Source organism: Vulpes lagopus, chromosome 1 (genome assembly GCF_018345385.1).
Source record: "Vulpes lagopus strain Blue_001 chromosome 1, ASM1834538v1, whole genome shotgun sequence".
NCBI lineage: Eukaryota > Metazoa > Chordata > Mammalia > Carnivora > Canidae > Vulpes > Vulpes lagopus.
The window spans coordinates 148,245,937-148,259,361 of NC_054824.1; the positions used below are offsets into that span (position 1 = coordinate 148,245,937).

At 36.2% G+C, this 13,425-nt stretch overlaps 1 protein-coding gene across 15 annotated transcripts in view; it reads right to left on the minus strand.

Annotated features, from left to right (window-relative positions):
- CDC42BPA (CDC42 binding protein kinase alpha) overlaps positions 1-13,425 on the minus strand; it is a 322,452-nt gene that overhangs the window by 207,773 nt on the left and 101,254 nt on the right. For all 15 annotated transcript variants that reach the window (XR_005986974.1, XM_041750305.1, XM_041750332.1 and 12 more), the window contains exons 3-4: positions 11,978-12,061; positions 6,167-6,262 (exon numbers count right to left, since the gene is read on the minus strand). Coding sequence is in view for 14 of the 15 variants with exons in the window: in XM_041750305.1 (XP_041606239.1) it covers positions 6,167-6,262; positions 11,978-12,061 (180 nt within the window). In the remaining variant the exon portion in view is untranslated. The remainder of the gene's footprint in view (positions 1-6,166; positions 6,263-11,977; positions 12,062-13,425) is intronic.

Genomic DNA, 13,425 nt, shown 5'->3' on the forward strand with positions numbered 1-13,425 from the left:
GGGCTATGAAAGTTAACAGTCATTTTGGAAAATAACTGTAAAATAAAATTTCCCTTATGGAATCTAAAACTAGATTTGCCAACATTTCTAAATGATTTTATTTTCTAATATTTTATAAATATTCAAAAGAAAATATTTGATAACAACCAACGTAATTTAGGACTCCTACTCTTCAGACTAACATACCACAAGCTTCTTCTAAACTAAGAAAAACCAGCAACTTAAAGGAGATTTGACTATAGGAGTATTCAAGTCCTCCTCCAGTTACGCTGTGCTTTTTTCTAATATAATTAATGACTGGTATATATAGACTATTTCTCAAGGAGAAATGCCTCCGGAAAAAAATGTGAATTCTAAAGTCAAATGCAAAGGGAACAGATAAGACTAAACTCAGAGGAGAGAGAATTGTATGTCAAGCTGTCAGTGAAAATTAGGCAAAATTTTGCTATACAAAATTTGATACTTGGGCACTCTATTTCTGTACCTATACATTTCTAAGTTTCAAACAAAATGCAGATTTTTAAGCAATCCATACACTACAGCGTTACACCTACTTACAACAGAAAATACTGTCATAGTGGACTTTAGTCCTTATTACCTAAAAGCTTTTGAAAATCCATCACAATAAACTGCTATAAGAAAATAAATAAATAAATAAATAAATAAATAAATAAATAAATAAATAAACTGCTATAAGTTTGCTAACCAAATACGTGGCATGTGTTTAATTTACTCTTACAAATTTTGCTGACAAATCTCTGTAGATTATATCCGCATTGATACATTTATCCCAAAAATCTCATATACATATGGGAAATCCAAGTCAAGTATCATTCCACTCAATTTAACAAAGCAACTAGAACGTGCAAGCTCTACATTAAAAGTCATATTTATTTTTTGTTTTTATAGATTTTATTTATTTATTCATGAGAGACACAGACACAGAGAGAGAGGCAGAGACACAGGCAGCGGGGAAGTAGCCTCCATGCAGGGAGCGCAACATGGGACTCGATCCCAGGACCCCAGGATCATGCCCTGGGCCGATGGCAGCACCAAACTGCTGAGCCACACAGGCTACCCTAAAAGTCATATTTAAACAATTCTGACTGAAACCTACAATAATATGATTTATATGATGATTCAATACATATTATAAAAGAAATAAACATCACAAAGCAATAATCCCTCTTACTGCTTGAACTCTGTCATTTTCTATTTTATTTAAGTTTTTAAATGCTGGTTGTAGCCCACTAAATTGATTTTACAATCCACCCACGGGTCACAATCTGAAGTCTGAAACACTATGATAACCTGCAAGCGTGTAAGGGATATAAAGATAAGTAATGGTGATAACACTGTTTGACCCCCTGGATCTGCCTATATCAGATAAACTCCATGACTACTAAGTTACACACCCCTGGAAGTACATTATAGCTAAAGACAGAAGGTTCATATCATTTATTTAATTTTAAGCTGTACCCCCAAAAGTCAGAGATGTATATGTATTTGTACATTAGTCATATAATAGCAGTACTAAAAAAAATGCAGAGCTAAAATGAAATGAGAAAGATTACTTCAAACTGGGAATTCTGGAGAAGACTTAAAATGCGGAATTTGAGACAATTCTGGAGTATCAGCTGGACTTCCACAGGACAACAGGGAGAAGAACAGCCCTGGTCTGGAAAGTACCAGAGATAACAGAAATAAAGGCAAAAGTAGAAGAGTATAGACAATGTCCAAGAACAGAGGTATTCCAATGAGGCTGAGAATAAGATTTGTGGGTGGGCATGACATTTCCAGTTTATCTTAAAAAAAAAAAAAAAACAACTACTCTCATGTGTCTAACACTACTGAGAAATCATCCCTCCACCTCGACAAACTCTCTTTTGGTTCAATGGTGCAGAACCTTGTTTCTCTTTCTTACTCCTTATTAGGTCCTTGATCTCTGTCTTCTCCAGGCAAACTTTTCTCCTTGTACAAGCACCAGTTATTCTCATTTACCACTAGTATTCACTGTTATCTATAAGAGGAGCTGGCCAATTTTTTTCTATAAAGGGTCAGAGAGTAAACACTTCAGGCTTGGCAGACCAAGGGGAAAAAGAAAGATAGTAAGACAGAAAACAAATTTCCATACATTTTTATTGGCAAAAGTCAAAATAAAATAATAAGTGATTTTGAGTTTTGTAATATAGGTGTATTAACCAAAAAATGTAATTCTTTTTGTGGGGAAGGAGAGTATGTTTGCTTAATTGGAGCTCAAAGTCAGATTTTTTTCCCTATCATCAAAATCTTATGGCTAATGTTCCTCTCTCCAAGTGTTGATCTGCAATGAGAGTTAACATATTTCATCTGTGAAAATATCCTCACAAAGACGGCTACTGGTCGCAATTCATGAGCATATAATTTAATTGAGCATATTCCTCACTTGGAAGGCATTTACAGAATGCTATTAGATTCTTCTCCTGATACTTGTGGTTCCAACATGCTGATACACTGCAGATGAATCACTTCTAACTAAAGGTTAGGTGGAGGGTCACAAGTGCCAGTAACCGGGTTTTGAGCTATGGACATTTCCTTAGCTCTTGCATCAAATCCCAAAACCTGATGCTAACTGTAGTTAGATCTCAAAAGGTCTATCTGCTGCAAATCTGTGGGAAATAGAGATCTCATCTTTTTACTTGTGACGGCATGAGAATTAGATAAAGCACCTTGACATTACTTGTGATTCCTACAAATGTTAGCTGTCAAAATTACTTCACCAGAGTGTAAGTTTTACATGTAAGTGCGGTTTTGTCTTATAATTCTAGATAAAATTTATTTTTAAAACATATCAAGTCTACAGAAAAGCTCATTTCAAAGATATTCAATATTTGTAATAATGGTTGTGGGTGAGATTTTTTTCTTCATCAATGTTTCAATCGTGGCCCTTTGCAATAAAATATTAACACTGAAAAAGCACTGGATGGCTGAATGTATAGCAAGTGAGGATATTCAGTTTTGATTTCTCACAAAAATTCACGGATATGATAACAGTGCTTCCATAAGACTAAATGAAGCTCTTTGGTGATATTACTGTTTCAAAAACAAATGACAGATTCAAATCTACAGAGCCGGAAAAAAAATGAGAGATTCAAATATTTGCTGCCAACCACCTGCCGATTAATAAGTGATGAGTACCTATGGGGTTTGGGCATCTCATATGTTTACATAATTTGTAAAGCTGTCTGACCGAGTCTCTTCCTGCTCCACATGTATTTTTACCACTCTGAGTTGTAATACATCATAGCAAACTCCAATGCAGGTTGTAGCAAATTAGTGTTTCCTCAACTTCTGTGAACATATTATTGGCTATAATTATTCCACACGAACTATTAATAAAGGCTATTCCTCAGGACTACCCCTCAAATCACAACGAAAGAGCAGGACCTGTAACCTCTTTAACTTAGAAGCCAAAAGCAACCCACTCAAAATCATTTCCTGGTTTTAAAATCAAACAATGATGTTTTTCCCAATGTGCCCCATTCTTAAAGCAACTGTTCCTGCCAAAGCGCTAATAGTGCAAGACAAGTTTATTTTCCGTGAACACATTTCTTTGGCTCCGGCAGTCAAATGTGATTTAATTAACTCAACACTGGTAAATGGCCTTCCTGCCTGGCTAACAAACGAGCCACTCAGGAGCTCACAATGTGGCTCATTTTGCCTTTTTGTGAAAGTTCTGCTGTGATAAGATATTGTTTTATATTTTTTAACTTTCATGATGGCTGCCTTCCTGTGCACTGGGAAGGCTGCAAGGGGTGCTCGGATTGGCCACGTGGACGCCCGCCATACTAGCAGGACAGCCTCGGTGTGGATGCACAGTAACACTAGGCTGCCTTTTAATTTGTTAACAATATAACCCACACTCCACTGTGCCTGAAAAGTAAGGTGTGAAGTCTGTGTGTGTACTGTCAATAACAAGAGTATTAAAATCATAGTATAGCAATATGTATAGTACCAGAAATACTATGAAGTCATAACTGTCACAGAAATTTGTAAGCTGCTGAGCAGCAGTGCACAGCATCTAGAGTTAGTGCATATATATGGTGTTCCCCTCTATCATAAGAAGCCAACTCTGCCATCATCGTGCAACATACAGATCAGCAAGCATGGCTGCATCCCAACAGAACTTTACGGACACTGAAATCTGAATTTAATATAACATTTGCATGTCACAAAATATTCTTTGATTTTTCAAATATTTAAAAATATTACAATTCTTAGCTTGTGGGCTGTACAAAAATAGGTGGGTCAAATTTGAGCTGCAGATTGTAGTCTGCCAAAAACTGATCTACAAGATAAGAGCCCTATACGATATATATAGTGCTATTTACCCTCAGGAGCACCAGACTTATATCCCTAACTCACTAGTGGATCACACAATACTCAAACCTAATACATAGCAAATTAAACTAATCACCTTCCCTCTGCTCTAAAGTTTCCCTTCCCAAATATATTTCCTAACTCAATTCATCGACGACTAAGCACTGAAAACCACAAGTCAGACGCTGGAGAACTAATAATTTTTCACACTCTCCCCTGAAGCCTTTCCTGAAATCAGAATCGATCCTAGATCCTCAGCATCCACCATTGTCTGAAGCACCATTTTGTATTCCCTCCCTTTTGCTACTGTAATCACACTGGCTTCTTCCAGTCCCTCAAACACATCTGTCCCCTCCCACCACAGACTTTCCACAGTCCTCAAACAGCAGTTTCACACTTTGCTCTGTGTGAGACACCTAAGTCATCACGAGGGGAGGCAGAAGGAAGAAGCTAAGAAACCAGTTAAGACCTCACTGTCTTGGCTTGCAGACATAATGTCATTCTAAAATATACACAAGAGTTCCATGACCAAGAAAATCCCATTGTTTTGAAAAACATGGCTGTAAAAGTCTAATTTCTTTACTGTAACATGTAAGGTGCTATATGATGTGACTCTCTGATCTCTCCAACCCCAACCCTTCATCCATCCTTTTCAGTGCAAACGAAACGAGCTTCAATTTCAACATTCTGGTTCACCAAGCCCTCTGCCTCTTCTCCCTTCTTGGTTTAACTAATTTATATTTGTCCTAGAAGTGTCCCCATTGACTTCACACCTTTGAAGAAATATTACACATTCTTCATCTGAAATAATCTGAAAGTATTATTTACTTGACTTTGGATTCACTATCTTACCTTGGATCCTTTGTCTTACTACTGAATCTCCAGAATCTAGAGAACAATGCCAAGCAGATGGCACATGTCCAATAAACACCCATCATGTGAATAAGACATCTTATTCATTTTATGCCCCAGTATACAATGTTGTGTCTGGCACACAGCAGGAGCTCAACACACATGCAAAAAAAAAAACTCAAAATGAAAACTTGGGCCTGGAGATCAAGAGCCTCGATCAGTAGGCCCAGGAGTTGTACACCCAGTGGTGGTGGATTCCCTGTTCCCTTGTTGATCCCTTCAATCTTCAATTAGCTGTGATTCTCATATTTCAATATTCCTCTGACCTCATTCCTAACTTCCTCTGTCATGTGGTTTGTGATGTCCATATAAAATCAGATGAAGTATAGATTTTATTTTTTTTTAAGATTTTATTTCTTATTCATGAGAGACACAGAGAGAGGCAGAGACATGGGCAGAGGGAGAAGCAGGCTCCCTGTGGGGAGCCTGATGTGGGACTCAATTCCATGACCACAGGATCACGATCTGAGCCAAAGGCAGAAGCTCAATCACTGAACCACCCAGGCGTCATGCAGCCTAGATTTTAAATGTGGCTCTCTGCTTCAAGCAGCACATGGCCACTTTGAAAAATTTGTAAAGTGCCAAATAGCCATAGAATACTACAAATAAAACATATTGGGGAAAGCACGAAAAGAAAAATCCTGAACACCTTTTAAAGAATCTGAATGTTGGGATTTAGTTTAGACTTGTTTATTAAAAAGGATACAATATTCCAGTGGAAAGCTATCAAATTACTCAGGGTGGGAGGATATATTAAATACACAATTTATATGCTGTGAAATTCGTGGTTTTCTAAATAACAACTACATTTAAATAATGCTTAGAAGAGAATAATACTAAATTCTGCCAATAAAAATTTAATAAGAATATAGAAACATATAGAAATGATTCTTACTAAGTTATTGTCATCCTGGAAAGCATAATGCAGAGTTGTAATCCATTTATTATCTCCATTCACTAATACATCCCTTTCTTCACGAAAACATGCTGTCTGAAAAGGAAAAACAATTTTTTTTAGTCAGAGGACACTTTATGTAAAATATATTATGCAAACAATTGCTTAATATGTTTATTATACTTTCTGTCCTGGAAATGGAGTATGTTTATTATACTTCCTGTCCTGGAAAAAGAATATGTTTATTATACTTCCTGTCCTAGGAAAAGAATACATCCAATATGGTATGACTTTTCAATAAGTCAAGCTCTCTCAGAGAGCAGACAATGGGAATAGTACACTTGAAAACATTTTATATTAAAAAATATGGCTGTAGTTTTTAAAAAAAAAAAAAAAACAGAAAAAAAGCATATATGCATTTAATGACCGCAGTCCAACCTACCATTCAGATAATATAAACGTTAACATTTTGCCACCTTTACTTCTGTTATTTTTAAGGAAATAAAATACAAGTAAGTTGTAGTCTTCCTCTTCTTTACATATTTCCCTTCTTTCTTCCTGATAAAATGAATAATCCAAAGTTACCATACACACTATGTTCTTTCCTTCATATACTTTGATCACACATTTTTCTGTCTAAAACAACAGAATTGTTTTGCATTTTGAAAGCTTACATGAATGTCATAATTTTATCTATCCTTCTACAACTTGATTGCTTCTTATTCAATGATGGCTATTTTCCTTTTTTTTTGTTTTTGTTTTGACTATTTTCCTTTCAATTGCTATGACATTCCCTTGTCTGAATATACCAGAATTTATGTATGCAAACCCCAACCAGGAAAACATAGGTCACTTTCAATTTTCGTTTTATGATGTTGCAATGAATATATTTGTACAAATGTACAAGAGACTCCTCGGGGTGTACACTTAGAAGTCAAAATGCTAGCTACAAGCATTTTCCACTTTACCAGACATAGCCAATTTTCTCTAAGTGTATATCGATTACTACCCTCAACCCAGTGTAGAAATCTCCTTTACTCCTCCACATCCTCAACTGCATTTAGCATTATTAGGCTTTAAGTGTGTCAATAGGATGGCTGTAAAACTATACTTCACTGTTCCTTTCATCAACATATTCATAATTCCCCATGCAGATAAACAGCTTTACATATGCTTTTTTTACATCTGAACTTTCTCTATGAATTGTTCATTCCCTTTGTCCATTTTCTCTAATGAATTATCTTTTTCTTTTTGATTTGTAAAAGTTTTAATTTAATTCTGAAACCCTATTTCCACTATTATAAGGGTACATTCTGAGAACCTTACAAATGTATGGCTAACAATAATAATTTTATATGATACACTATAATTCTATAATCTATCATCTTCAAGGTTTCAATTTTTAAAACCCCACTATGCTAGCAAGCTCAAAAAGAACTGACAGGTAAAGTAAAACAAAAAACAAAAAACAGCCCCATACTCACATTGTCACGGGTGTCCAGAGGTCACCACCAGCTACTCTGCTGAGTATTTTCTCAGAAAATTTCTCTGTAAGCATGAACATGAGCACGCACATGCACACAGACAATATTCATGTGGTACCTCTTTTCTTCACACAAATCAGATCATAGTGCTCCATAAGTTTCTTTTTTCAAGTATACCTGAACAGTTTCAAGTATACCTGAACAGTTTTTTCAATATACCTGAACAGTTTTCCACACCAGTACAGAGACCCACCTACCTCTTCTTCATAGCTGCATGATATTCCATGCACACTGAAAAATCATCACACAGTATCCTATCTACAGGAAATACTTAGTTACTTATTCCCATAAAAAATTAATAATTATGTTTGCTATCAACATTATTTTACCCTAATTAGGTACCTTAATTTTTTTCCAGGTATTCCCATAAATTTTATTTGATGGGAACTTCCAAAAGTCATGCATGAAATAGCACCAGAGAAAAATTTTAAAACAATTAAAGCTTAAACCAAATAAATGGGCAGTTTTACCTGCCAATTCAGCTATCTAAATCCACAGCATTATATGCTGGTTGACACACTCACTGCTAAATTGTGTTTTACAATTTTAGTGACCTGGATTATAGTTTGCCACTAATGGTTCTGAGAGGGGTAAAGATGGTCAGAGCCCAGAAAGCCTTCATTCTCCTGGCTTTATCTTATTATGACAGCCTTCTGAAACCTCACATTCTAGCTAAATTCTAATAAACGTGATTGGTGGCTCCAAACTCAATAAAGCTCCAAAGACTTTTTTGTCAATAGATTAAACTTTAGTACATTCTCATCTATTCCAAACTCTTCAGTGAAAAAATAAATTTAAAAAAATTAAAATATAAGCTATGACCTAAAACTTCAAACACATACAAGAGAGAAGAGTAAAAGCACCTTCTTCCCACAATGGCCTCATCAACCAGCCAACTTCAACAATGATGTTACCGTTCAATCTGGTTTCATCACGTACACCCTCACCTCCTCAAACCCAGTACCGCACCCTTCACATACCACGACCCTCCCTCCATGTACATGTGTGTGTATACACATGTATACACATGCACAGGGTTTTTTCTTTTTTTGAAGCAAATCCCAGACGTCATGCAATTTTATCCCTAAGTATTTAGGCATTAAACTATCCATAATGATGCCTCAGATACTGAATTTAGATGTACAGCATCATGTTCTTTTCTGCTTCAGTATGTCTCATGGTCCTCAGCTGTCACAACTAGGGGATGTGAGGGTAACGGCAATCTACTAGAAAGAGGCCAGGGATGCTGTTACACATCCTACAATGCACAGGACAGCCCCTACAGTAATCATCTGGCCCCAAATGTCTAAGTGCCAGTGCTGAGAAACCCTGTTCTATATCAATATTAACCAAACCACAATGCATGCATACCACAAGGTTCATGAAGTGGTGCTGAGGGCTCCACATGGATAAAGGCTATAATAACGTCTATTTCTACCTTTAAAAAAATTTTTTTAATATCCTCCTTTAAAAGTAGAATATGAATATATAAGAATGTAATAAATATGTAGGAAGGGTTACTGGAGGTAACAGAGCTTCTTCAGATTCTGTCACAGATGAGGAGACAAGAAGGGATGGTTGACACACTAACCAAGTTTGTAAATGATCAACAGCAGGGCCAGGCGGCTCTGCACCTGTAAAATTAGTTAGCAGGTATTCAGCCACCCAGGAATAGAAAGAGAGAAGGTATCCTGCTACCTTCAAATAATGCATGTCCCACTAGTTCTATATTTGTTATATGCCTTAAATGGAAATAAATACAGCTAAAAAGGTTGGAGGTATGTCTTTGAAAAAGTGTATAAAGCATCAAAAACACACAGGTTACAAATCGAGACATTTTGCTGCTCATCTGTAAGTGATTAAGCATCACTGGTAGGCCCAGTTTTCCAAAGCCAGATAAACCATGGTCAGAACAGGGTTGTTTTTTTTTTTTAAACATTTGTTTAAAAAAGGACTTGATAACTCAAGCATAGAAATACAACTCCACTCTACTCCTACATGAATCTCTCTGTAAAAATTTTAATGTAGAATTTCTTCCTAAAAGACAAAAGTTTCAAGTAGTTTGAGGAGGGTTCCTTTCAAATATCGAACTAGCCTTTTTATACCTGAAGTAAACGCCACTGGGTCATGGTGTATGCACAAGTCTTTTCATACACTGCTGAATTCTATCTGGTAACATGTTGGATATTTTTATCTATGTTCACAAGGCACTGTGGTCTTTAATTTTCTTTGTATGGTCCCTATTTGGTTTCTCTATTGGAATAACACAGAATGAGTGTTGCCCTCAGGCCCCAAGGTCCACCTTCTCCTGCCTTTTAGAATCTCCTTAAATTTCTTTTATATATAAAATGTCAAGGGTCTCTAAAACTGTACTTAGTGGGAGGAATATGAAGAAATATACCTATTCCATCTCATCCCAGAAAGAGAATATATTAACGGTTTTTAATTCAATAAAATAATTTAATTTCCAATTGTTCCTTATCTTCAACTTTGCCATTTCTGTAATAAAAGCTAACCCTGTGATCCTTCCTTTTCTTCTAATTCTCCCCAACACCAACTTCATAGAAAATAGCACAAATTTTAACTCATAAAAACTTCTAATGCTGAAACACTAAGCTTACTACAATTATGATTTCTGTGAAACAATTAGAACAGACTTATTTGCTATTTCTTACTAATAAGATTTGTTGTTCCAGCTGCTGGCAGTGCTGCCAGCACCTGCAGGCTCTACCTCAGCTCCAAGTGCTCTATGATCCCAAGGCTATGTCCTCCTGTGGATGGCCCAGAGTCCATGAATGAATAAGGCAGGTGCGAAAAAGGTCAGTCCATGGGCCTCAGGCGAGACTCCGAAGGACCGTTTCTACTCCACAGCTCCCCGTGAGACAGCTTGATTTCCCCCTGAACATGATGTTTCACCTTTCTCTCTATCAACAGCCATTTCAGAAGAACACCCTAATTCAGTCTCCCTATGGGATTCCTGGAAAATCCAACCAGTGACAATAAGGCAATTTAGTCTTAAGGAAGTTCAATAGAGTCAAAATAATGCCAGAGAGTGATGTAAAAGTTTCCAAATACTTTTCTCATCACAACACTGTTCCACGGAGGCTACCTATGGGAGGCAGGGAGGGGCTGCACCCCATGGGGTGGACTCAGAGAGGGCTTCTATTTTATCTGTAAGGTGGCACCACTTGTTTTTATAAATACTCTATGTGTACTTCTCTTGTGCAGGTTTTGTCAGGAGACTCACAGAAGACAAAGCTGAAAGCAAAAACTTGCCCCAAAGGTTAGTGATAGATTCTACATGATGGAACATAAATGATTAGCTTTCACTTCAAGCTTTGTTACATTTTTCAAATTTCTCCACAGAAACAGATAAGGTATTTTACTACTGCCACATCTATCATCAAGGGAACCATTTTTACTTTTCTCTATATGTTCAGGTTTTTTTTCCCCCCAGGTTGCTACCAGTACTGGTGGATAAAGAAAGGTTTCTAAGGGCTAATGTCTCATTAGAGAAATCTTACTTCCAGAGCTAATGTTCAGTCTACACAACAGTGTGATCCTCCTACAAATTCAAATACTGAAATACTTCCACACTGAGGCCCCTGAGGACCCTGTCTGGATACTCACCATGATCTCACAGAGCAGGAGACCCCCAGAATCCCTCCCCAAATCTATGTGTAACGTCAGTTCTGACCATAGCATAACAGCTATGAGATAATTTTAACATCACTCCCATCATTCCCTCATATCTAGCATCAACATAAAAACACTGGTAACTCTTGCAATAGATTTTGCTACCATCCTTTCATAATATAAAAAACATACATTTAACTGTATAATTAGCAATAAACAGAAATCTTAGAGGACACATTCAAAACTCCTGTTGACTTCCACTTTGAGCAGAACACAGATAAATACAGAATAATATAAACGAGTTACATCAAGTTGGAAATGCATTATTGCAAAATTTCTCCCTATAAAATAAACTGGTTTCCACACCTCCTTTTCACAAAATATACAAGCCCCACATTTAGTTTTCAGACAATATGAAATAAGCATCACAAATTATAACTTTTTATGTTTATTTTTTATGCATTATAACTTTTATCATTACTCTGTCACAATTGTAAATTGTAGAACTTATCTCATATGTCTTAAAAATAAATGCCACCATAGATACAATGTTAGTAAATGATATCTATAATTTTATAGGTCTCTAAAATTACTTCTGAAACATTAAACATTCCAATAAACAGAATCTTACCTCAGCCCTTTTCAGCATTTCCCATTTATTCAATATTTTCATGGCAAATACTTTATCTGCATTTTTTAGTTTCACTACAGCAACCTAGAAAAGGAAATACAACTTTTAAAATACAACAATGTAACAAATAAAACTTTTTCAGTCATCCATTTTCCTTTTTCCTCTCTGTAAGAAAATAAATACCAACATTATCAATGATTTCCATGCAGTTCATACTCTAAGCTCCGAAATCAAATAATATTGTCAGTTGAAAAGGTTACATTAGTCAACATGTGCCAAACATGTTAAGTGTATTTTTAACCCTGTATCACTGTTACATCCTCTTCTTCAAGTTCTCTGCTCTGGAATTTAACTTGATATCTACTGTCACTAGGAAATTGACCAAAAAACACTGAAATAAGGAGAGCTTACTGAGTACTGCATGCCAAATTCCAACACAGTGCTACAGGAAATGCAGCTGCCAAAACAAGTATGTTTCGTGGGAATCAAATAGTATAAAATAAACTGAAAATGATATTATTTTTCACACCACATATTCTTACCCACTGTACAACCCCCCACCTCTCTCTCTCTCTCTCTCTCTCTCTCTCTCTATCACACACACACAAACACACACACACACACACACACAAACACCCCTGAAGATCAATTAAGGCTAATGGCTCTACAAAATTGCAGACTTCACACATTCCTTTCCAACATTAAAAGGAACAAATATTTTTGTATTTTGTAATTCAGTTATGGATCAAAAAACTGTCAAATTTAAATAAATAAGCCTCAACAAACTGACTCCATTTGTTTTTACCTCTCTGCTTTGGTTTTACTAGCTGATCTCCAAGGGCCCTTCCAGCTCACTGGGGATGCTGCAGGGCTGAGATAGCACTGCAGGAGGGGGAATCAAGGTTGTTTCCAGTCACTCGGGGCCAGGATGAGGAAGACAAATACCCTAACATGTGACAGGAGAGAACAAACTACATACAGCATGTCTTCAAACAGATAAAAGGGATCCTGCCAAGGATGGAGACTGGGTTTAAACTCAAGTGTTGAAATTTTTTAAATCTTAATGGCAAATGTACATATTAGGAACATTTAATAAATTTATATTTGGATTAGATTACAATAAAAGTAATATGACCATATAATTAAAACTACTGTATAATACTATATAAACAAGGATATTTCTTGGTTATTATCATAAATGGTTATAATGACTTGTGATTATAGTTTTTCACAGTTAAAATGGTAGGAAAGAAGACGGGTATCTCAATTTCAAGTGTAATCACTTCAGTCTTAGTCATTTCTGGTCCTATCTACAGAAATGATGGGTCAGTTAAATTGTTCTCCCATTGCTTCATGCTCAAAGAAAGAGGACTGTCCGTGACACAGAAACAACCTGAATGTCCATCAACAGATGAATAAAGAAAATGTGGCACACATATACAATGGGA